The sequence below is a fragment of the Coturnix japonica genome, chromosome 14 (genome assembly GCF_001577835.2).
Source record: "Coturnix japonica isolate 7356 chromosome 14, Coturnix japonica 2.1, whole genome shotgun sequence".
In the NCBI taxonomy this organism is placed as follows: Eukaryota; Metazoa; Chordata; class Aves; order Galliformes; family Phasianidae; genus Coturnix; species Coturnix japonica.
Window position 1 is genome coordinate 7,877,110 of NC_029529.1, and position 26,399 is coordinate 7,903,508.

At 43.4% G+C, this 26,399-nt stretch overlaps 1 protein-coding gene across 2 annotated transcripts in view; it reads left to right on the top strand.

Moving 5' to 3' along the window:
* XYLT1 (xylosyltransferase 1) overlaps nucleotides 1-22,883 on the top strand; it is a 138,050-nt gene extending 115,167 nt beyond the window's left edge. For both annotated transcript variants that reach the window (XM_015876853.2, XM_015876852.2), the window contains exons 9-11: nucleotides 2,419-2,614; nucleotides 7,945-8,278; nucleotides 15,540-22,883. In XM_015876853.2, the coding sequence (XP_015732339.1) occupies nucleotides 2,419-2,614; nucleotides 7,945-8,278; nucleotides 15,540-15,862 (853 nt within the window). In that variant the 3' untranslated portion in view covers nucleotides 15,863-22,883. The remainder of the gene's footprint in view (nucleotides 1-2,418; nucleotides 2,615-7,944; nucleotides 8,279-15,539) is intronic.
* The last annotated feature ends 3,516 nt before the right edge of the window (nucleotides 22,884-26,399 follow it).

The window sequence follows — 26,399 nt, forward strand, 5'->3', positions numbered from 1 at the left end:
CCCCTCTTGTGTTCTTGAATGCACTGTGACTTTCTTAGCCATGGAAGTGCTGAGCAATGTCCTGTTTAGAAGGATGTGGCAATAAGTGGTCCGGGTTCCTATTACAGCTTTGCCATTAAAGGTTAGCAGTACAGAGCAGTAATCGATCAATAACAACTAGTTGTGAATAATCACTAATAATACCTAGTAACTTCCTTATATGAAGTAAAGGCAGACTGAAAGAAGTCCTGGGGTCTTTTGTTCTGCAGAGTGAAGCCAGCAGAGAGGATGGGAGCTATGTATAACCAGAACTGAAATAATGTAACCATTACATTTGTGCTTACTCCTTTTGCTGGTGTTCCAGTGATGATTTATATCAATTACCAGTGTCATTTCTGGGGAGCTTTAGGTTGCACAGGATCTCAAGGTGCTTTTCAAGCTTGCTTCAGATTATAAATAGGGAAGTCACGTCATCCACTGCTGATTGCAGCTGTCCTCAGGATAAAGCCTGGCTGCCTTACAGTGGGCTGCAGCCCCACAGACAGCTCAAGAAGGAATTGCAAGCAGTGATAGGGAATGGGGGCTTTATTTCATATCTACCTTAGCCCCCTCAAAGTGGCCATGTCCAGTTTAAATCACAGAAAAGTGGAAAATCTTCAGGTTATGGTTCACATCTCTTTTCTATGGATATTCTGCTGTCTTTCTGTGTGTGCATTTATGCACTTCCTTCTTCTCTCCTGATTCTGCATGTCTCTAAAGCAGTGACAGCAGGAATGCATTAGAGCTGAGCACCTTGACAGCATTCCAGGTGCCATCAGGGCTATCAGCAGCAGGACGTTAGCTGATAGCAGTCACCAGACCAGCTCATTTCATACTGCTGCAGGCGCTGCGAGGAAAGCATCCACCACGTTGCATCACGTTTAGAGCCAGTCCCATGCTGCTGCCTGCAGCTGCCCAGGAGACATCTATAAGAAACTGCCTTGCACGCAGTTCTACCAAGGGGCAGCCTCAGAAAGATGTGCTCCCTGCAAACTGCTCAGCTCCCAAATTAGATTGCAGATCTGCATCTTCAGTGGGAACAGCGTTAATGTGCGCTTGGGATTTAATTTATTTCTCGCCATCTCTAGATGTTTTTACTCGCTGCTGCCAAGAGACAATTTAGGCAGACTATTTCAAGGGTATTGTAAATATTTGCTGCTGCACATATGAAACAGGAGGCCTTAGTGCTCAGCACAGAAGTCAGATTGTTGCTGGTATTGGCTGCATAGCTGTGCTGTGTTTTCACTCGGTCTGTCACTGCTGGCCCTGTTTGTAGCCCGTCTTGCTGTGTTTATTTCTTGGGCTCTAGAGACTTCCTGCTGGCTGCTGCTGGGTTAGGGTAATGGAAAGTCATTCTTGGTTAGCTCTCTTAGCATTAGTGTGAGGAGACAGTCCTCACTGACTTGAATGGGGAGGCTTGAGACTGGTTGGCTTTGAATGTGTTGCAAACACGCCTGATTGACAGTAAATGTCACTGCTGTGAAGTAGCAGATGACTTGATTTCAGAGCTGTGAACATATTTTTAGTTATTAATTCGTCTGTGTGCACACATGCATCAATTCAAATCTTACTGGGACTACAGCAGACAATCAACCATAGATTTTAATAATCCAAATCAATGACTACATTGTCTCTAAAATCCAAACTGTAGCAGAAAGCTTCCAGGTCTCCCAAGTAGTGGTTTTGTTTGACCTTTTTTCAGTTTCTTATTAGTTGTGAGTAAAAAAAACCCACAAGATACTTCAAATCTGTAAGGAACATGACACATATTTCTTAAAATATGGGGACCGGATGCCAGCTCCCATTGCTGCTGCTCAGCCCAACCAAGTGCTGCCCTTGGAAGTGCACAGGGAGCAGATCAGTGTGCAGAACAGTGTGGGGCATGGGATCGCCCTCACCCAGCCTCGCAGCACCCTCTGCTGTCACCAGCCTGCTGCTGTCCCATTGTCAGGTACCATAGAGACTAACCTTGCTGAGGAGCAGAAAGAAAGGAGAGCACCTAATATAGGGCAGTAAGCACATTTCTTGAACATAGTTTTTTCTCTGTTTATCCTTTACCCATTTAATCTGATATCTCTGGGTGGCATATTTTACCCAGAAGAGGAAGAAAGGGAGGGGTGCTGGCTGGTATGGCACAGAGAGGTATCTCCTAAAGAGCTTACGGCTGTGGATAGCTTCTAAATGAGTTTCTATTCCTGCTGACATTTTCTGTGTTTCAGGGTAATCAGAACAGCCTAAGAATGTTTGAAAATGAGTCATGAATGCATTTGAAATCTCTTAATGTACAGCGGTGAATCTTCTAGTTGAAACGAATGCTTCTTAAGCCATTAGCTCCAAGTAAATGGAGATTTCATGTCTCTCTTGTGTAACTGCTGAGTGTGTGCATGTGTTGTTTTGCAGATACTATCCCATGGGCCACCCAGTTTCCGTCCACCTTTACTTCCTTGCTGACCGTTTCCAAGGTTTCCTCATCAGACACCACGCCACCAACCTGGCTGTCAGTAAGCTGGAGACTCTGGAAACATGGGTGATGCCAAAGAAAGTCTTCAAGATCGCAAGTCCGCCCAGTGATTTTGGAAGATTACAGTTCTCAGAGGTGAGTATTCATAGCCATTCATTCACACCGTTACGAACCACGGAAGAGATTATGTACTAGTTCAACAGCCTTTGGAAACTGCATTTCCATGTAATTTGTAGCTGAGAGTGGCTCTGTAGTGCAGTGCAGTTTCTTTATGAAAGGCAATATTGTTTGCCAGCCCGGATCCATGGTTAACTCTTACTTTTTATGTTACTCTCAGTGTCCCCTCATTCCCTCTTTGACAAACTGAAGGCATTCACTGTTGTAAAAGGGGCTCAGAAACTTACAAAGTTTTGTGACTATGGTCATTGTTACTGCTGTGGGAGAGATGTGGGAGCTGAAAAACACCGTATTTCTGCAGCTCCAGATGTGAGCAAGGATGTGGTAAACGTTCCTCTCAAGAACATGCTGAAAACAAGCCATGAAATTAGTGATAGTCAGGCACCAGTGCCACGTTTGAGTAGAATATTGATGTTGTAACATGAAAGAAAAAATCATCACAGTAGTGGTTGAGATTTCCCACAAATCCTGTTATTTGTTGTAGGAATTTGTCTCAGCATCTGACATAAAGTGTACCCTAGAATATCAGGGAAGTTGACCACTAATAGAACCTGACATCTGTGTTCTGTTTTAAAGATACAACTGTCTGAGCAGTTAATTTTGTGATTTTTCTTGTTAAGCCACAAATTTCAATTAAGGCACAAAATTGATTGAACAAATGCATTCCAGTCATTATGGCCAAGTCCATAAATTACCATCTTCTTGGGCAATTAAGAAATGCCTGGGTTGGATTCAGTGTTTTGGTGTGCATGGCAAGTCCATGACATTAATGTGCCATTAGAGAGATGGATGGAAGGTGTGTTTCGTTTATCAATGTGTCTGATGGTAGACTTGCCATTTCATGCAGTGATAAATGATCACACAAGCTCTAATTCTTGTGATTTGTAGCAGTACTTCTGCTGTTTATTTGCTGTTTTTTCTCTCACTTTCAGCTCGATGCCTTCTCTGAGTCCTTCCTTCAAAAGCAACTGGGCTGGCGGCAGGAATCTTTTTCTAATTGCACAATAAAAACAAGCACATAAGCTCAGTATTTTAGAACTAGAATTAAAAAAATTTGGAAAGAATACATCTAACTTCATCTCACTTGTAGGGAGGGAGCACTCATGGGACCAGAATTTACTCTCTGGCCACTTGCCAGATCCCCTCTGGCTCCAGTGCATTAATACCAAACCTTTTTTCCCCCAAACCAGCCCTGCAGCAACCATAAGCCAGCTCTGTCCATGTCCTGGAGCAGCGATGCTCAGTGTCGGTGTCCCCTGCTGGGGAAGCAGCAGTGTGTCAGTGGCCTCTTTGCTGCACTGTGCCCAATGCACAGGAAAAATGTCACCTTGCAGGGAGGATACCTGAACCCTGCTGCACTGATGTGTCAGTCTTCACAGCCTCATAGCCCCCATATGGGCTGCAGGCAGACCTGGAGGGATCTGCTGCTGCAGTGACCTGTGTCAGTGCAAAGCATGGCAGGGATTTGGTCACTGGGGAGGTTTTTCCAGGCGGAGGAAACCTTTTCTTCTATTTGAAATCTGGGAGAAGAGTTTTGGTGGCTGATTACATCTTTTCCTTATTTTTTCTCACCTAAACTCTTTATTGTCTTCTCTTTTCAGAAATGCTTTATGTTTTAAAAGGCCAGGAGGTACAAAGTCAAACATGTAATTGTTTAATTGTTTATTAAATGTTTGTCTTTCCTTCCGCCCTCCATTGGCCAGCAGGCATCTCTGCCTCTGAGCCAAATGATTCTCTCAGTTGCCCTGGTACAAATCCAGCATTAACCTTTACAGCTTCATTGTGGCTGCAGAGTCTGTCATCTGGTATCACTTATTAAAATGCCACCTCTTTGTTGAAGTCCAGCAAGTATAAAGTAAATTCAGCAGTTCAGCTCAGGTGAGGTCATCAATGATTGCAAGTTAACCACCAAAACAGAGATTTACGATTTGGGCTCACTGGGATGTAAATCTCTGTGGGTTTTCTTTCTCTTTCCAAATTTCATCCCATAGTTTGGCAGAAACTTGAAACTGAATGGAGTCATTTAAATGGGAGTTTTGTCCCCAGCTTAGAGCAATGGGACCTGCCGGAAAGAGCCCAGACATGCTGTGTGTGCAGGCTCCCTTGTGACACTGAGACACAATCAGAATGGCAACAGAGACAGGTTCTCTATGGGCAGTATCAGCCCTTCCTGCCCTCTGTTCCTTGGCTGTGCTTCTCAGACGTTACATCCTGAGTTTCACCGTGCACCATGTGAATGGCCAGTGGGGTTAATAATAGCAGTTCCAATTGCATTGGGCTCCTGTGTTCAGTTTTTGGCTGAGAAAATAAAATAACCTTACAGGAAATCCAAGAAAGATTTCCAAGTGTTTCCACCTTTTTTTCTTGGAAACTCCCACATCTCCTAAAATTGGCTTGTACATAATACACATAATATATATCCAATTAGTCCAGATCAATGATAACTTTTATGTGGAAGGCAGAAGATTGATTTGCTGTAGAGTACTAAAAGTCTCAGCTCAGAGTGTATCAGTGGAACACTAAGTTCATTTCTAGTCTTGTTAAGACTTGTGATTCATCACAGAGAATAAAATAAACTAGGTGGCAGGCAATTAGTGCGCATTGTGTGAACCTAATGGTCCTGTTTGTGGTGAGCAATGAGACACAAACCCATAATCAAGGCATAATTTATCTTGGGAAAATTTTATCTGGGGACTGAACAGAGACAGAATTGGGAGTTATAAGCCAGTGAGCGAGTTCCAGCTTTCCAAACATCCCCCATGCACAGTGCCTGCTCTTGAAGCCCAAAATAATGGTGATTAAAATAATGATATGGAAAATGTCGGTTTCTGGGCCACATCTGTTCATATGTTATCAGTTCTTCGTTACTTTTTGATTCCAGCCTGTACTTTCTGTATTCTGTTTGGAAGTGAAGGCCTACTTCAAATGTTTTAAGGGCCTATGAAAAATATTACAGGGCTGTAGTAGCTTCTGACCTGTAAAATCAGACATCTCAGTGCTGGGAATTCAGCCATGTCAAGTTCAAGGGAGGAGCTACAAGCCTCTCAACAGTGCTTTAAGTCACAGTCTTTTTAAAACATGGAGCTTCTAAAACTTAGCCTAGCCTGGAAGCTCTGCAGCACAGAAAGTGTCCCCCAGCTGGCAACTGGTAATAAAGGGCAGATGCTGCAATAGATGTGTGCAGCTCCCTGCTTTTCATTCTCCAGCATCCCATAGCCCTCAGTGAGATGGCATTGGGTGCTTCTGCCATATCTTTCACTCTCTGATTTCCGTTGTGGGCTTTGCCTGCATGGCAAGATTACAGCCCCACTGAGGCTGCTCTGGTTCCCATCCTGGGGCTGGAACTGCCGATGTGGTGGGTGATGTGTTGGATTGGGTGGAGTCTTTTCAAACAGAAGGCAGAAGCCTTTGGGTGAGGTGCGTCTCACGGTGGGAGGACCTTCTCCAAGAGGAAAGCTGGCAATCCTTCCTGAATACTGTTCTAGTGTGAATTTCTCTGGTATCTCTAGGAAATCCTTGGATAGCAAGATCTCTGACTGATGTTATTCCCATTCTCATATGGTGTGTGGTCAGCACTGCTTTAGAGGGACTTCACCCATAGACTGAAACATGACCTCCAGTTTGTCTAGGCCTGATACCATTAACTGCTCTGAATATTGCTGGGTTTGGGAAGGAAGCCATTAACGTGTTTAATTCTTGAGGATAAAGTCTGCTTTCCAGAAGGAGCAGTTCAGTAAGAAATACCAGGTGTGGCAGGAACAGCTGTTCCTCACAGGGTTTTCTTTGCCCAGGAGGGTGCATGTTTGCTTCACGTGTTGTGGTTTCATTATTTCCAGGTCTCTTGAGAGGTAGGTGTGATATCACCATTTGCAGTGAGGGTCAGTGGAGTAGGTAGTGAGATCTGGCCAGGAAATTTTCTTTCTGAGTTTATTTCCATACATATTCAGTTGGCTTTGTCAGGAGAGTTTGCTCTGACAGCTCCTCAAGGCAGTCACTGCTGGGGTCTGATATCTGGGCTGCACTGTCAGGTTTGATTAGCTGGTGTGTGAGGTGAAATACCTTGGAAAAACCAGGCACTGCTGGGCTGATGGCAGAACAGTAGAAGGCTCATTTTGTCTCTTATTCTGCTGTGTCATAGTCCTGTAGGAGGAATTCATATGAAGATGGATAGGTTTAGGATGTTAGGATTTTATTCTATTGGCCTTGTAGCTTTTTGGTAGTAGTCCTCCTCTAATTTGTCTGCCAAACACAAGGATTTATTTAAATAGGTCTCAGGACCAAATGGTTTCCAAAATATCCATCATTGGTGGTAGATTTCAGGTAGTTGTTAAGTTTTCCAGATTTGAAGGATTTCATTGTTAAACTGGGACCACTTATTTTCATCAATTAAGGTGAAATCTACAAGAAAAGTCTTTGAAGCAAACCAGCTACAATCATTCGTTACACTTTCAGGAAAGCCACCTCCGACATCACAGGCCAACTTAATAAAACAGGAGGCATTAATTTCAGAGCAGCCCCCATAGACTTGGTCCTGCAATAGTAAAAAGTAAAGTTGACCTTAGAAGGGTAATTATTATATTTTCATGCTGTCTGTTTACATATGGTTTGGTTTTTTTCAGTTATGTACAAGTGCTTAATGGCAACAGCTCGTAAATTTGTATCATCCTGTGGGTTATGGGTGAACCATTAAAATTCATACAAAGAACAGTGAAATATGAAAGCTACTAGAGAAAGGGAAGGTCTATTAAATATTTACATTAGATTCTGAATCAGCTGCTTTACTGTTAGTTAGGAATAAATAAGAAACAATGTCACTATTATGACAGTGAGAAGAGAGTTTACCAGAAGTAACTTGCATCATGTGGGGAAGGAGTGCAAGGAAACAGCATCTTGTGCATAGATTTTAGCAAGGGGCCCGATGACTTGTCTTGAAGTCAGCACAAGACTCATCCTTACTCTTAGCAGTAGCTGGCTGGGTCTGTGTTGCAGGCTCTGTCTCTTACATGTGCTATACATGTTGATGTCCTGGGAGTTGATAGGTCCTATGCGTTGCAATAGTCAGTGCTCAGTCACTGGGTTCAGTCCTTTACTGACCGCTTTCATGTGGAGAAAAAGGAGAGCTACTGGAGCCTATTACATCACTCTTACTATAATAGTACTTATCTAGGTACCTGGTAGAAGTTGTCTGAGAAATACAGCTTGTGTCTAGAGAGCCCTTATTTGACAGTCTTTTGGAGTCTCAGCTTGCAGAAATGATGTGAGCAGCGCTGTGTGGTCTCTGATTTCAGATTGGCACAGAGTGGGACGCCAAGGAAAGGCTTTTCCGGAATTTCGGAGGACTCCTCGGGCCGACAGACGAGCCAGTTGGCATGCAGAAATGGGGGAAAGGCCCTAACGTCACCGTTACTGTCATTTGGGTGGATCCGGTCAACGTCATAGCAGCGACGTACGATATCCTCATTGAATCCAGCGCAGAATTCACTCATTATAAACCTCCCTTGAATCTGCCCCTGAGGCCTGGTGTCTGGACGATAAAGATTCTGCACCACTGGGTCCAGGTAGCTGAAACCAAATTCCTCGTTACGCCTCTCACTTTCTCAAATCGGCAGCCTATCAAACAAGGTAAGTTTTATTATCAGTTGCTGGAATAATGCAGTTATTTTGTCTGAATTCATTGTAAATGCCACCGTTAAAAATGAAGTAGTGCAGCACTGGAAACAGCGAAATAGAGGAATGTTATAAATAGTAAATCAGATGAAATTGTTGCACCAAGACAAGTGGAGTGTCTGCACCCAGCCTGTACAAGACAGCCACTTTGAGCAAAAATCTATTTATATCTTTAAAACACACACTGCTCAAAATCCAGGGATGTTCAGACTCAGAAATAACAGCCATCATAGAAGCCATCACTTAGACCCTTCTCTGAAAGCTTTGCATTCACATTTGCTTATAAAGAGTTACAGGCATTTAAACAGGTATCTTGGCAAAGGCTGTGTGTTTAATGATAAAGAACGTTAATATATGAAATACTGAATCAGGGAAAATAACCCTAGGCCAGAGCTACCTGACAGGTTGTCATGTGCAGGCATTCACTTCTGCCTGATCCTTGCCAAAGCTTGCTCAGTACATGCCAAACACAGGCAATACAGCAATATCAGTACATGCAGCAGCCCTGGTGTGCACAGCATCAGATCCAGTCAGAAGGAAATCATTTTCTTTCCCACCACAGCAGTGCTGAGCCAACCCCGGGGCCAGCAGCAGCGCACACACTGGGTTGGGTGCTCAGCTCTTCAACCAGTGCCAGGTATGATGGGCTGGGAGAGAGTAGTCGGCAGCCACACCTGTTCTCTTATTTGCTGTGATTAACACAAGGTTTGTTGCTAGGAATGTCTTCACTGTTCTTCTTAATGCGCTCAAGTGCTTCCATCTGCCTAATATTAACATTCCTATCTTAAAATTGAGAGATACGTGAACAATCCTTTTAACTTTTCAGAAGTTCTTCTTCCTGATGAGGCAGCAAATAAACTGAGTCAGGCCTTTACCTTCCAGCATTAGGTGCTGTTTCTATAACACACACACACCACCAGACAGCTGCTGAGCGCTAATGCCACCCTTATCGTGCTCAGCAGGAGCCTGATGGTACACATATCTCACTAGGACAGCCAACATGCTGATTTCTTCTTGTAGCATTTGGCGACATCGTTTCTTAAAGAAAAACTGAACCACAGTGTCATGGTGCTCTTATTAGCTGTTGGGCAGTGATACGTTTTGAAAAGACACCGCGTGTAGAAAGAATTGTAAGTTTGAAGCAGCCCGGCTACTAAACGTGGCTGTTATGGATTCATCTCCTGCAAATGAATGAATTCCACGTTCTTTGCTAATTAAGCAGTTGAGGCACAGACTGGATTGAAAACATGGCACATAGCCAGGAGCCTTGCTGTGTTTTGCAGTGTGAGAGTAGTGAGCAAAGCCAAGCACGTGTGAGGCTTCAGCCCCGCGTCCATGTTTTGTGGTGGGAAGGCAAAAAAAACCCCTCTGGCTCAAACGCTGGAATCAGGGAGTCACTCCATATCGCTGCAAATAAGAAAGAAGAAGTTGTCCCATTGATTCACTGAGAGAAGATCTGGCTCCTATTTCTTGTTAAAGAGCCCTATTCATATGGTAACGAGAATCTACCATAGGAATGAAATACGAAGCCTGGGAACAGTATTATCTAGGAAGAGCCTTAGGAGCGCTTTGCTGCTGATGCTGGGATGCGTGTGGCTGAGGCATGAAGGTAAGGGAGAAAATTAATTACAGGGGCAGAAAGAGACACTTCGCTGTAGTTAGAATGATATTTACAATGCAGATTTGTTTGTTTGTGTTTCTTTAAGGCTTTCTGTCTCAGTGATGTTACTGTGCTCCGTGCTGGCAATCGTCGTTTAGCTTTGATTTCAAGCTATTGTCAGTTTGTCACCACTTTATTACTTAAATATATTTCTCCGTGCCAAATAAAGGCATTGTGAGAATGCGACAGAAGTATCAGAAGTTCTAAGAGAAGAATTTCTGTTGCTGTTGTAAACAATGTGAAAGCTGCCAAAAATCCTCTAAAATGAAGGGATGGCATTATTGTCTTGTCCCGACACTGAAAATAAGACATACATCAGCCTTAGCCAGGAGTTGTCAGCAGAAGAGAGAAGTATGTTTTGTTAGGGATTCAAGTTTGGTTCAAGTGAAAAAAAAAGCTCTACAGCTCTTGTCAGAAAGATTTCCATAATTTGCTCCTCCCGAAGCCTTTCTCGCACACTTCGAGTGTGATTTGCTTCATCGGGATCAGGCCCAGTGTGCCTCACACATTCCAGATGTACAAACTGGAGTCCACATAGGTACATACATAACGATCTGCCTGTATTTGTGCACAGTCTGACTGTGTCTTTCTGAAAAATGTTTGCACAAATCCAGCAGCAGCCACTAAGCCTTTGTGTCTTGAGAGCAAGGATGTGACAGCTGTCGTGGTACTTCCTAAACTGTTGCATATCTACTGACCAGCACAGAGCACAGGGTGAAGCTGCCATCTTTTTCCCAGCACCATGAAGGGAGCAACTTGCTCCTCTCTTAAATAAAGCAGAACACATTTGTTCCTGTATCTCTCTCAAAATTCATGCTTACAATTCAGACTAAAGAAATTAATTCTGGGACAGCTACCAGCAAAGACGTTTCATTTAGCAGTTTATAAAAACAGCGTATGCAGCTGGTTATTCTTTTTCTACTCCCATTTACTTATTAGCTTTGGCCTAGAGTCTGTGCATGCAAGTAAAGCCACAAAGGGAAATCAGGGACAGGTTTTTTCCTTGGATATTATGTCCAGATGCGCATAACTGGCAGAATGCAAATTGCTTAAAGACAGGCATTCATTGCCCTTTACAAGGACTGGACTATAAAAGGTCCAAGATCTGTTCTTACATGGAATGACTGAGTACACTAGGAGGCTTGGGATGTTTCCACAGAAAAATGAGGATCCCAAAGCTATTTCAGCGGAAAGTTTAGAGTCCAGTGTTTTTTATTCTTTATTGCTCCTCTTTCCCCTCCAGTCATTCAAACCTGTGTCTGTTTTCTCCAAGTTCTGACTCTGATCAGTTCTGCCTTCAGCAGATCCTTCTGGCTCAGGAGTGCCTTCAGGTGTTTGCAGGGTTGGAGGAAGGAAACAAAGTGAATCTGTCAAATAACTCATTTGGAAAAAGCAGGTTCAGCTTCACTTGGTCCACCAGTTTCTCCTTCTCCCTGTGTCCTGCACAGCCAGATTCTGTAGTTTTGTTTTTTCTTTAAATGGTGACTCAGAGCATCTCACTGTCTGGCTGAGCGTGTTAGAGCCAAGTTCTCATCTCTCACTGTCAGGACATGGGAGAGCTGCCACAGGCCGTTGGGATGCTTCAGGCCAAGACAGAAAGGAAACGTAATGTGGAGGAGACAGGACAGGAAGAAGATGGCTAGAGATGTGGTTATTACACAGGCATGAGGGCTCTTATTTTATGCTTCAGGCATCAAATTCCATGGAGGTTGGATCTCCGTCCCCATCATCTCTCTTCCTCATTGCTGCATGAAGTCTGTGCAAGTGCTCCTGCCAGGTGGGATTGCACACATCTCCCTGAAGCACTGAGAGGTGCAGGGAAAAAAACGCCAAACCAGTTCATTTTCAAATTTGAGTTTATATTCATAGGATGCTTTGATGGTGGTCTCCCAGCTGGAGTGATGCTAATGAGTTGCCATGAGTTTAATGTAGTTTTATAAAAGCTAAATCAATTACTGTGAGCCAGAGGGCAGATTCACTTCTGGGGCAGATAAAGCCCCAGACCTCAAGCCAATAGCAAACACTAGATTTAAAATAAATAAGTTACTTAAAAACTTCTTCCCTCAAGCAAAGGAGGGAAGGAAAACATCCTTCTGCAGAGGCACCTTTCATGTTTGGTTCCTGATGCGTTCGCATGCTCCTGGCATGGAGCTCCAGCTGCCCCACAGCTGGACAGGGAGCCTTAAACACCACCCCATGGTCCCAGTGCCCTCCAGCTACAGCCACCTCTTTCAAAGGCCTGAAGGCATTAGCAGATACCCCACGATGCACACATACATCTCGGAAACCTGTTAAACTAATCCATATTTATGGATCAGCTTAATTAAGTATATACTGGGAAACCTTTGTTTTGCTGTTGGTTATTTGCAGTGGCTCAATCAATCCTAATTGCATCTATACAGATTATAAAGTGGGTGGCAACTTGTGTCAGAACTGCTGTGATTTCTTTAAATTAACCAGCTATAACATGACACATTCTTGATAAATGTAGTAACAGCAGCAGGCAGGCCTGTGGCTGCAGGAGAGTAGACATGCCCTAGAATCGTCAGTCCAAGAAAAACCCTGAAGACGGGGATTTGCTTTGAAATTTAGTTCAGATCCAGTTGACAAGGAGTCGATTAGCTTTGCAATGAGCAAATGCAGCACTGTCTTGTTTGCTGCAAGAGAAAACAAACCAAATGTCGATAAAAAATTACCTCTTTGCCAGAGGGCCTCAACGCAATTCAAGTAAGGAAATAAAGCTGTACGTTCTGTGTTCCTTAAAAAACCCACAGGTCTGGCACGTTAATGTGTACCAAGGTAACCGCTTCTTTCATTCCGTAGCCCACTCTCTGTCTAAACTCATTTGCTTTTTCTGCAAAGTGAAGAACAAACCCACACAGAACTAGTGAAATCCCAGCCTGTGCAGCTGACTGCAGGCTGTGTGCTCAGCCCAAAGAAGTTATGCTAAGGAAAGTCAGTTGAGGAGGGAAATGCCCTCCCAGAGTGAAGTGCAAATGGTAGGAGGGCACAAAAAATAACTTACTAAAAAATAATAATAATCTTATTTAAAGTCAGTGGAGCATATTTGGCGTTGTAAGTCTTCCACCTCAAAAGACCATACGGATGTCCTTGCTGGAAAAAAATATCTGGCTTACTGTCTGCAATCCAGTTAATTGGTTGCTGTGACTGAGGAGTCTTGAATGTCTAAAACCACATCTCACGGTGACAGGCTTTACATTCGTTATTTTTTCATGAGCAAGGTCTGAAGTGTAAGTAAGCACTTCAGAATGATGCACAGTAGCTCCAGCCTCCGTATGTGCAGTGTTTCAGGACTTGGGATCCACATCTCCCTCCTTTCCCAGCCCAGTAGGTTATAAAGTCATTTTTATATCTTCTTTTTTTATCTCTATTGCAAAGAGGAATGGCACCCAACATCTCTCATAGTGTGGATGAGCAGCATGGGCAGTGAACAGGGAGGAGAGGTTGTTACTTTCTCTTGTGAACTCTTGAAAAAAGATGTGGAGGTTTAAGTAGAGGGTTCTGGGTTGAATCCTGAGAATTTCCTATTGATGCATTGCTCTGCACTGACTGCTGCTAACCAGCTCTGTCTGATAATATGTGTTTGGGTTATTTTAAAAACAAAGGGTTCCCTTTGGTTCCTTGATACACTTTGAGTGCTGTTTCTGGCGGCACGTTTGTGCAGCACAGCTGGTTCTGGAGCAGAGTGCAGCTCTTGCTTAGTGGTGCAGAACCACACAGCAGTGTGCAGGTGGGAGAAGTACAGTGTGTCCAGCACAGCAACAAGGGTCACAGACTCAGAGAAAAGATTGTCTCCTGCTGCACTGTCAGTACCTCATCCTTTGACTTTTGTGGCTTTCATTCCTTCCATGAAGTCCTGAAGCCTGAGACTGGTCAAGTTCTGTTTCATCCTGTTGTTTGTCTGGAAAAACATCTCTCTTGTTCCATGCAGCAAACACATGCAAAGCAGCCTCTAATTCAGCAAGCTCTCTGAGCTGCCTAGTTCAGTCAGCTGATCCTGCTAGTAATGCCAAATCTTATTTGTTTGGGGATTTTTACTTATAATGCTCCTATTTAATTAATATGTTGACAAACAATCTTCCATATTTAATTGCTTCCAAAGGAGAAAATTTAATCATGTGTTCTCATTCTGTTTCTTAAACTGCAGTGCTCTGGCAGAGCACGCTTTTGACATATGTGCATGGAACAAACTCCTTTTGACTAGATGCTATTCTGGATATCTACCATTTGAAGGAGTAGACAGATGAATGCAGGCATAGTTAAACCATGTACAATGGGGATCCGCCAAACTAATTTAATTGAGGATTTGAAGTAATGGACTTGCACTGCATTGGACATTAAAGACTTTGCAAATGTAACAGCAAAGCTCCAATTAAGTGTCCCTTTTTCCTCTAAATCAATGTAGTGATTTATTGCCAATGCCTGAGATGCTGTCCTCTGTGTGGAAGAAAGGGCTCAGTGTGAGCAGTAAGGATATGTGGAAGGAATTGTAGACGTGAATATGTAATTCCTGGCCTCTAAATGATATCTGAACCCGGTGGCTTTCCTAGCCTGGAGCGCCCTGAATGGGCCCTTTTTATGTTTTAGATTGTGTATGTTGGCAGAGCTGAACATATCCTCTGTGCTGCTGGGAACAAGGATGGTAGAGAAGTCAACTGAGAACAGAAAGGAGGAGTTGAGAATTTACTCCCTAGAGGCACTGAATGAATTTTTTGGAGGGTCACTTTCTGGGCATATGAGTAGCACCTCAGCTACCTCCAAAACTTAGCAAGCTTTAGACCAGGCTGAAGTTCTCTGAGGGTGTTATTGCACTCTTGACAGTGATTTTTACTAATGATGTACTGCATTTGGCTGAGGTAGAGGAATTACTCGAAGAAAAGCAACCATAATGCAAGGGAAAGTGTCGTTAGGAAATGGGTTTGATCCATTATTTGGTGCAAGTGCTTGAAATACAATTGTCATTGGAGAGCACTTTCCCAGTGAGACTGGAGTGCTTCCAGGAACGACGCTGGGGCCCTATCTCCAGCCCTGTCTGGTTTGTCCAAGGTCATGATGCTGTCCTTCCAGTGCCAGCAGTGTCACCACATGGCTTCTGGAGGCAGATACTGCTTACAAGTGTTTTGACTTCCCTAGCAGGGGAAGGGGAATCTGTTTAGAGGAAAACCAGGCTGAGATGTCTTTCTGCAAGACAAGTCATTGATAACACTTGAAGGTCTGACCACATTTTGTAACATTCTCACCTCAAGTCTCCTTGAGCCGTTCCCTCATGTCAAAGCATGGTCTGTGTGGATGTTGGCGGGGTAACTTCAGCTGAGCAGGGCGTATCTACAGGCCTCCTCTCTGGGGAGATAGACAACATCAGCTTTTCCTGAATGCAAAATAAGTTCCTTACAAGAAGGAACTGCACATTGCTCAGGCTCCAGGTATGGGCAGTAGCTGTGAGTCTGGGCCTGCCCTTTAGTTGTGCTGAACCCTTTAAACCCCAACGGTTTTCTTCAACACACTAATTCTGGGGTTTGTTTTTGCCTTTTCCAGAGGAAGCCATGAAATATCACAGCGGGCCTCCAAAGAACGCATACATGGAGCAGAGCTTCCAGGGCTTGAACCCTGTCTTAAACATCCCCGTCAGCGCCGCCCGCCTGGACCAGGCCAAGAGGAACGCGGCGCTGGTGGGCGCTCGGCTGGACGCCTGGGTGGACTCACTGGTTGGCAGCGTCTGGTCGGCCGTGGACATCTGCAGCACCGGCCCCACCGCCTGCCCCGTCATGCAGGCCTGCACCCAGACTGCCTGGAGCTCCCTGAGCCCCGACCCCAAGTCCGAGCTGGGCCCCGTCAAACCCGACGGTCGCTTGAGGTAGCAGCCGGTACGCCCTCCTTCGGCATAGGGTTTTAAAAGGGAATTGAACCTTGCTCGTACGTGAATCTCATGCCAGGTTTCACCTAAGGGAACATTATACTTTTTGTTACATATTGCAATGTAATTATTTCTTAAAAAAATAATCTGACAAGGCCTTTGGCACTGCTCTCTCCATCAGCTCCATCGGAGCAGCTTGGTTTGGCCCAGCCATGTTGGCCTCAAAGCAACAGCAGCATTGAGCCATGGAGAGGGCAGTGAGGGAACAGCTGCTAAAAGTGGTGTTTTTTACAAGTAAATTTGTCTGTACCTCTGCTGTTTCATAGGCTTTAATTATGTTGCTACCATAAATAAATCACAGCAAAATTCCCTTCTATTTATGCTTCCTGGGGAGGTTGGTTACTGCAGGCTGTATCCCATATGGCTGCATTACCTTGCAGAACGTGAAATAATTATGGTACACCCTCGTTATTATTTTTTTCTATGTAACATAAAGTAATTCTGGACACAGCTAATGTCTGCTGTCATCCTAGTTAGGGAATGTGAGCCGAAGCAAGGGACTTCAGGTTACATTCAGAGATTTTCAGACCAATTTCATTGTAAACTCTACATGGAACTGGTGTTTTGCATTATCAGCTTCTCATTTCTCATGTAGTCAGGTTCAGGGTCTGGCTACTTTAAGTATTATTTTGAAAGACCAGAAGCAGTTTGGATTTCAGACCTTTGCAATGTGCAGGGTCTTTCTATGCTCACCAGCACTCAGTATTTTGCAGACTTCCTGCACAGAAGTGTGTGTGTATCGCTGGGCGTAGATTGGGCTGTGACTACTCATGATTGCTGTTTTTTCTCAGGCAGTGGAGTTGCTCAGTACCAGTAAAGTGGTGGCATTTGGCCTTTGCAGTTTAGAGTTGGCGATTATTTTTATCGGCAAGAGCGAGATTGGGACCTAAATCTGCAGCACCACATTTCTTCCCTAACTTGAATAGTGACAAATAATTAAGTCTTAACACTAATTAATCTCCTCCTTTGGTCTCAGATCTACTAGCTCTGCATGAAGAAGGGTATTTAACATTTGTCAGGGCACCTGGAAGGCTGAGCTGGATATCAGGGCCCCTGACCAAAGCTGGACATGAAGGAGAGCAACACCCTGCTTCTCAGTGCTCTTGCTTTATTCTCTCAGCAAACTCTACCCTCCCCTGTCCGTAGAGTTTCTAGCAGGCTGCTTCCTGTTTTGAAATAGGCATCTGTTGCATCATTTTTAACTGCATTTTCTACAGCAGGAAAAGATTTCACTTTCTTACATTCAAAAGGAACTTTTTGTAATGTAAGTTTTATGTAGATTCATCTCCAACTGATGCATCTTGCATTTACATAAAACATGCACTTTGTTGTTGTTGCTGTGGTGATCTCTTGACCCAAGAAAGCTATTAAATGCTATTGAGTTAATTAGGAACAAAATCTTGTTGATTCAAACAGCGAGGTTATTTGTTTACCCTTCTGAGTGTATGTCTAGCTCTCATTCCTGCTGATGAGAGTTAAGCTTCCACATCAGGAGCAGAACAGACCCTTAAATCATTCTGTAATCGCATCTCGCAGAAAGGTTGAATTCCCTTTTAAACAATGCTTGCAAGATGTCTGTGACACTGAGATCCAGCAGCTCATTCTGTCTCTCTCCGTAGCATTGGTTTAAAGCTACTTGCAGTTTGCTTTGGACTTGAAATTGCGGTGTCAGCTGTGCTGGCATGAAGGCGGAGCATTGAAATGTTTATCTGGCATGAAAATGGATGCATAGAAGGAACAATTTAGGTATTTATTATTTATGTTTTAGTCAATGACTAATTAGTAGGTGCTGCTTTTGCAGCTTGAAGATTATGTTATCTTACTAACTGAAGCTGCCTTTATTAAGAAAAGGCCTTCCTCCCCTCAAATCTCCCTTTCTTTTTTCTTCCTCATTCTGACAGTCATGAGAGCTTTAGGTTTAGGAAAGCTTGTAGCAATGAGAGCTGGTTGAAATATTTCACTCAAAATAATGTTCCCGCTTTTCAACTGGCTCTAGAGGCAAATGTGTTTAAAACCAGGGTTGCCAACAGGTTTATATAATAGAAATGCGGTATTATTACTTACTCAGTATGTTTTTGGTTGGGTTTTGTTTTCAATCAAACATTCCATCGTGAAGTTCTGATTTTCTGGGGGCCTTCAGTCCTCCCTGAGAAATCCATCCAGGGCTTCAGTCACATTGAAGTGATGGCAACTGCACAGTCAGAGCCCTGTGGATAAATGGAGAACTTCACAGTTAGGGCACACCGTTAACAATCCCACCAGTGATTGTTCTCAGCTGGGGTCCTCACAGGCTCCTCAGTCTGTCTTGCACATTGGCATGTGTGTAAGGGTGCGCCCACACACACGTGTAGATAACTTGATTTTTAAATTTGATACTTTTTTATTCTTAAACAGGAGTGTTTTTAATTATTTTGTTAGGAAATTCTCATTGTTGTTAACTAGATGAAGCGGAAGGTGACAACAACTCAGTCTTCTGTGGCTAGAAGAAAATCTGCCAGTCTTATCATTCTAAACATAAGGCACAGATTAGTTTGCTTTAGTTCAAAAAGGGAGAAGAACTAAGTGGTTGCTGAAGTATCTACTTACATTCTATACTAGGTTTTTTTTTTAATATTAGTTTGTTTTCTGAAAGACAGAAAGCTCAAAGAAGTTGAGTAGCAAGCTGGCACTCCCAGTGCTGCTGTTACAGCATCAGCTTAAAACAAGAGGTCCTGCAGTCCTTCCTCAGGCAAAGCTTTCATGGGGTGCTGATCCTGAGTAAGGGCTCCAGAGTCAAGTCCACATAAATAGCAAGGGTGACAGTACGCTATCAGTAAATACTGTATGTGTTTGAAATCCTTAAAGGCTGAGCTGCTGTGTTTGGAACATCGTCTGGGGTGAGCGTTGAGCTTTGGACCTACACAACAGCATCTGCTGTAGCTGCCAGTATGTAAGCACAGACAGAGGTTCTGCAGAGATAAAGTATGAGTTGGAAAGTGTTATAATGGTGCAGTAAACCCCATAGACACAAGACTCCTCCCATCAGGAATCAGAGCTTGCTCCAACCAGTGGCTGTGGTGGCTCTGATTTGTGGCTTTTCTGGTCCTGCAGTGGCAGGCAGGCACTTGGAGCCTGGGGTGAATATCATACATTGTTAAAAGAGAATAACTTCACAGATCTTACATTTGGTGAAAAGGAGAATTCAGAGCAGGAACCCACAATTCATCTACAACGTGCAAGTTATGCATCCCCATCTGAATGCGCTGGTGTCATTATCCAATCCTGCTGGCCATTCCTTGCTGAATGGGACTCCAGCTGAAAGCCAGCTTTGATCAGAATCCCCTTCTGTGGCAAAGGGCTGGGTTTCCATACATGTGCATTTGCCCTCTGTGTGTAATGCTTTGCTCATTTAAATTCTGTGCCCGCTCTGCACAGTAGCCACAGAACACTTCTGTGATCAATCTGAATTACACAGGAAGGAAACGTGGCCAAATGCAGAACATCTACATACACGATTTAATGAATTACATCCAAAGTCAGTCCTAGTGATATGCAAACCTGTTTATATGGTAATGTTAAACCTTGAGGCAAATAGAAACAGCTCAAATGACAGCTTATTCTTAGAGGTGTCCAATTCTTTCTTTGCTAACGTTTGAACATTAAGTGATTGTATTTATATTTCCATATTCTGATACTCAGAGACTTTTTAGAGCTGAAATTATGCCTTCATTTTTTGTGCTCTCAGCAAGCAGGGAATTTTAACCACCCATCCATGATGGCGAGTATTATAGAAGGAAGTCCATCTGTATCTCTGTTGCTCAGTCTTCATTACCACTGAACCTAGAGATGGAGGAGTATACATTTGTGAGTTACAGATTGACTTTCCTAGACATCAGCTTTAATGTACAATGCATGTGTTGTACAACTTAATAACGATCCTGCAGCACCAACAGAAGGACCAACTAATGTATATTCACCTTCTGTCCATCTCCTTCAGCACTACTCACAGTACTGATGAAGTCTCAGTCTCTTGTATTGTAATGACCTGAGTAGTGAGTCAGAGCTGGAATATTCCAGACCTGACAGAAGGGAGAGGCAAAAGACAAAGAAGGTGCTGAAACATTGCAAAGGTTTGACACAGTTGTGCAGCAACAACACTCTGAAGAAACCGAGCACCTTCTTTTCTTTTCAAGCCTGAGAAATGCTGATACCATGAGATCTTAGTTTTGACTTCCCAGATAAAACACAATCCAGATTTTAATTGTGGTCAGACAACGAGGACCAACTTTTGTTGATTTCCGTAGTTCCCTTCTTTCATCACAGCTGTCAGATCGCTGCCAGCTTGCTGCTGGCTATCACACCCTCCTCATTTTCCCAGTTCCCAGGGCTTCGGGAGTTGGCCAGATGGAACCTTGGCCAACTCCATTGCTTTCGGTTGGGCAGGAAGTTTTGTTCTCTTGTGAGCCAAATCCCTTAGGCTTCATCAAAACCGCTAGTTGTAAATCAGAAAAGTGTGCTTTTCAGAGCGGCCTTCAGTCAGTCACTACTAATATATGTGGAGGAATCTGAAAAAATAACAGCAAGTACCTTTTCCTGATTCTTGGGGCACGGGTATTTAAGATATGTAACGGTGGGTTTGGTTATTTCATCAGCAGGGACTGACCTGGTAGAAAGCAGTTAGGCACTGTCCCACTGTCCTTAGCTTCAGTCTGGCAGTGAGAAGATAATGATCTCCATGTGCTTTTATTTGATCTATTCAAGGCCTCCAAGATAGTTTTAAGGATTCTTAGGACATTGCATTAAACCCATATTCAATGGCAATTGAAAGCACTGGCTGATGTCCATGAGCAGAGTAGCAGCCAGCTGGCGCTGGAGGGGGTAAGACGTGGTCCTTTGGGGCCCAACAGCAGTTCCTGGGACAGGAGGCCCAGCCACACAGGGTGGCCACTGCTGCAAGCACAGAGAAGCAAAAACAGTGTGTAAGAGGGCAGCCAGGATGCTGTAGACAACATGGCACATCATAGAGCCTTAGCAAGTGTGGGAAGGACTGTATTGGGAAACACCTTTCTTCCTGTATACTATTCAAGAGCTCCCTTTAAAGGTGCTGCATGGAAGAGGCTGACTTTTGAAGGCCTTCAGCATCACCACCACTGTGAGGAAAGGAGGAATCAGGCTGAGAGCACTGAAAATTGAGGCAACAAGATCTTACAGCCCACATCACCCAGGACCACAGCAGCATTAGGATTCCTGCAGTCAAGCAATTAACCCTCACAATGTGAGGCTGCAGGTACTGTGTTGATTTTGCTCCTTTGTTCTTCCAGTAGCTCACAGATCACTCTGCTCTTCGCTTCTGCCTTGGTTACCTTCTTTTGCTCATGGTGCTATCACAGCTGCTACCTCACTGTGTCTGCAAATACGTTTACCTGATAACAACAAAAAAAGGTACCAGAAATCTCCTTGAACTGAATGTACAATCTATGCAAATTCTCTTTCTACTTTGTTAAAACCTAGAAGTATTACTTGTAACCTTGCCAAATAAACAGCAAGATACTGTACAGGTGCCTCTGATAACAGAGTGACAATTCTAGGCGCGGTTCATTGCGCTGCATTTGTATATTATAATGACTTTGCTTGTCTTTGGTTCTGTTGTAATTAACACCCTCAACCGAGAAGATAGTAATCTCTTGCTAGGGGAGCACCTTCAGTTTGCTGGGAATATTCTGCAGGATGACTGTGGCATTTATTTTCCTACTTATATCCAAAAGAAAGCACAGATCTGTTGGCCAGAATTAGGGCGGTGGTTCAGATTTTCCATGGGTAAAACCTGTTGGCTTTGAATTGCTCAGTGTCTGTTCCCATTGTGGTGTTCAGTGTGTGTTGCCCCTCAAAGAAAGCCTTACTTTTTCATCCTTTCTAAATGTGGCCTTAAACTGTGTTAGAAAGTTAGGTGTTGTCTGTTCGTTGTGGAAGGAATAAAAGGCACCTTGAGGTTTCTATTACAGCTCAGTTGTGTTGCTGTCAGCTTACACTTCACAAATACAATAGAAATTGCTTACAAATGCAGTCTTTAAGGGAAGAAAATGACCTTCCCTTCGGGCAAAGGAAGGCTCAGACGTTCATATAAACCTTAGGAAATTATGAGCTCTGTCTTTTGCAACTTACTGTAGATAAGGAAGGTTGATTTAATTACCTACAAAGTGCAGACGTAATAGCTTTTTATTTATCTCCAGACTGTAACAAGACAGACTCTGCTCTCAGATGCATGAGACAAATACTGAAGCAATGTCACTCATTTTGGTGGAACACAGTAGGATTCGTGTCAGATTTGTACTCATAACTGGGAGAAGATACATCCTCCTAATGGTACAGTCTTAAAATCTGAAGAACCTCACCACTAGGGGCCAGATTTTGAGTAATGGTTGGGAATCTAAGAGTGGGCATAGAAGACAGAGGAGTCTGGCTGTACGATCAAAGTTTCAAATGCACTTCAAAAAATCTGGCCTCTGGAGCTTTATCCAAAGGTTGTCCAAGTCTGCAGAAGACAAGAACTTCTGCTAAGGCTTGGGTACATTGGGCTTCATTGCTCCTTTTCTCCAAGGAGAACTGTCATGTTTCAGCAGCACCAATATTCCCGGCAGGCTGCAGTGCTTTTAGGGATCCCGTATCCTACCCTGTTTCAGTATTCTGATGCGTTTACAACCCAAAGGCAACTGAGAAGGGTTTACATAGCAAGCAAGAATTGTGAAACAAAAAGAACTGATTTGAGTTAAAGAAGTTATTTTTCTGACTTTGTTATTTTGGTTTTGTTTGGGGTTGATTGGATTTTTGTATTGTCTAACATAGTCCATAATAAGTTATTCCTACTCTGTCATTTTCAAAGACTGGTGGTAATATAGTTTTAAGAAATAACTATTTTGTTACAGATCATAATATGCATAAAGCTGTACAGAAATATTTTGTAAGCTATTGAATAGGGAGAAAAAAAACAAAACATGTATATACAGCAAAGTTTAAAAAATAAAAATAAAAAATTGGAGATTCAAATGGAACACACTGAAAGATGTAGATATTTTGCTATTTATTTAAAGGAGTATTTTATGAGATATTGAAATGTCTTAAAATTGACCAGTAATCAAAGTTCAAAGTCAGAATGCTTTTCTTGTAGTAGAATGTGATTTTCAGCAATTATTGCACTACCCGTTTTTGCACCCCCTTGTCTTTCATTTAGCAGAAAACAACGTGCCTTAGCTGTATTCTTTGTCAATGGGAGTTTGGTTTTTTGGTCCAATGAAGCAAATTTTTTTGCAGGAAATGAAATGGATGTATTAAATACTGTATTATACCAAAAACACTGCAGTTGTATATAAATGCTTTCTGTCATACTGTGTTTTCAGATGCAGAATTTTAAAATTAAAAAAAAAAAAAAGAAAAAAAAGGCTGTGCACGTTGTGTTGTTTTAAGGTCACGGAGGGAAGTCTTTATGTAAATAAACTTCATTATTTGATATTAGGGAGAAAAACGGAATGAAGCACTACTGATCTGTGATCCCAATGGTAATGCCAATCTGCTGCCCAGTAAGTCATTCCTTAGACTCCATCTCCCAGCCTTAGTAATTATAGAAGAGACTTTCACAGGTGCCTTCTGGAAATCAGTTTCTATTGGTCAAGATGACGGCCTGCACTTGTCACAGGGCCAATGTCAGCATCAGTAAGAGCATTGGGAGGCAAGAGATGGACACCCCAGTGCTCCCAATACCATCCATAAGGTCCAGAGACACATCCAAGCTTTTTGAGACCATCACAGATGTCTGTTGTTGGGCCTTTCCCAAAGATGCTAAGACAGGGTAGGCAGAGAGGGTAGAAAGAGACTGAATAAGGAAGCCTTGTAACTTTCCCTTCTAAAGACAGCTACTGATAAGGTGTATTGGAGCTGTTTCTTCCATGCATCCCCAAAACATTCATCATTGATAAAGAGGAAGGTCACAGACAGGAAGCAATAGGAGTTAATGTTAAGGCCTCCTGGTTACAAGAACAGCAAAGTAATGCGTCCTTTGTCTCTGCTAAGAAGATGAGCTCAGAAAGACACGCTTCTTCTCTTCCATAGTTCCCTCATATGGGTTAAAGACACAAATTAGCTATTGCTTAATGACCACCTGTTATAAGCACTTAACGGGCTCCAGACTAAGCACAGATTTCTTAAGGCTGCTTCTATAGGTTATGCTGAGGAAAACACTTAAGTTCTCCTACAAGCAGGGTGTATCTTCAGCACGCTCCTCATGATGCATTGCAAGTTTCTCTCCTAGTGCTGCTTTTTATGTAGGATGTCTGAGAAAACAACCAACCAACCAACCAAAAAAACCTCCTTGACGACCTTCCAAAAGTCTCTGACACCATCAGGAGCCTGCATGACTTTTTCATGCACCCCCAAGCAGTGCTGCAGGTTCTGTTGGCAGCCGGAGCTGCTTTTTGATCTTCTGTTTCCTTTTCACCTGCTGTTCTGGAATTCCACTTTTTTGGCACTGAGATGCATTGAGGTCTGTTTAAACAGAGGAGGGAACACAGTGCTAATATTTTAGTCCTGGCACAAAGGAAAGATTTTCTGTAGAGGGGAACAAAATAACAGAACAGTCTGCTCTCAGTACTGGAGCCTGGTTTAATTTCTATATGGCAAAAGCATGCTGCTTTTTTTTTCCCCCTAGCTGAAAAGCTCAACCTTTGTTTTAATTGTCTCCAAATGGGTCATTGGCCTTAACTGTACAAAAAATAATAGAAATCAAGCTACCAGGTGCTTGTGCATTTTGCTTTCTTTGCAGACTTCATTGAGGAGCTGGACGTTCCTTGCTGTTGTGCACAAGCAGCCCAGTGCATCACAGAAAGGTCTGTGTGCAGCATCATGCTCACAGCCATGTGCTCGATGAACCACGTAGCTTTGTCTCATTGCGATCACAGCAACATCACTTATCTGCCATGCCTAATCTGTCTTGGTCATCATTAGCATTTATGTTGAGTAGAGCACACTTAATCCACGATATCAACTCAAATTGTACTGCAGATAAGATGCCAGTAAGAAAGCACAAGAAGCCAAGCACAACAGCTATGAGGTATTTCATTGCCTTGACAATAGGGACTTCTTTGCAGTGCCTGGATATTTGACTTTTCTTCATTGATTAGTAAAGAATCTGTAGCCTGATTTCTAAAAAGAGTTCATAAAAGATGAAAAGGTGGGAGATTCACGAGGTTCTACTATATTTTAACAGACAGGTAATGTTTTATTCTCTCATGAAGGATGACCTTGACTGTCGTGGTGCCACATCAGCACTTCGGCACGGTTTGTGCCTCCCCCTGGCAGCCCTGGCTCATTTTGGGCAGTCCTCAACCTACATGGTTTCATGCCAGGTTCTTAATGCCGCACTCAAGGAGTCTCTCAGTCCTGCATTTGTTCATACATTAATATGATCCCAAAGCGTGCTGCTGTGGTCCCTGCTGGGTCTTTTGTCAGTCTGCCCAAACAGAAATGAAAAGCTGCTTGAAATGCAGCAAGAATACGACACAGCCCTGCACTATAAATAAATAAAAATAGAAGAAAAATATATTCCTCCAAGCTGAGAAGAGAACGGTGGTTTGGACACCGAGAACATCAAAGGTGTTAAACAGCTGTTAGTGCCAAACCTAGTGACACAAGATGTGTTGATAGGCTGTGGTCAGTCCCCACACGTCTGGGTATTGTCAAGACTTCCATCTTTGCAGCCCAGCCCTACACAGCAGGGTAGAATGCGAGGGGCTGCTCACATTGCTGCTGCCATAAGCAGCCGGCAGCACGGCCATGGAGCAGCCACAGCCCCGGGCACTTCAGTGCCACACAGTGCAGAGCCTTCAGGCAGGAGAAGTATTTCACTCACGTATTAATGAGCTATAATAATTTAGTTCTCTTAGTCTGCTTCTCTAATTGTTCTGTTTTGTTTTTTTTCATAAATAGTCTGTGCAGAAAAGATCTCACTAGAAACATAAAGTAGATTTTAATGCCATCTCATTTATGAACGTCTATCGCTGGGTACATATGGCCAGGAAATGAAAGTCTTCTTACAACAGATCAATAGCCAAGATCAAATGTTTCACTTTCTAATAAAGTCTGCCTATATGTGCCTTTAATTCCTTGCTTAATTTCAATTTAAAAGGACTTTTTTTGTGTGTGCACTGAAATCAAGCCCCTGCCTGCCTCACCATCCCTTGGTTTCCCATCGCTGCTCACTGCTGGTTTGCTTTCATTAGGCTCCAGCCCCGGCCCTTCAGAAGAAGAAATAACTTTTGCCTCCAGATAAAATAAAAAGGGGACGTGAGCTCAGCAGCAGCAGCAGTAACAGCAGGCCTTGGCCAGGGGTGGGGCAGGCAGCAGCCCCCAGAGGGACCCACTGGGCAGCACTCCCATCTCCGCACGGTCACCTCCCATCCCTCTCCTGGGTTGCCAGCACTTGGCTATGTACTGAGCTCCAGCACAGTCCCTTC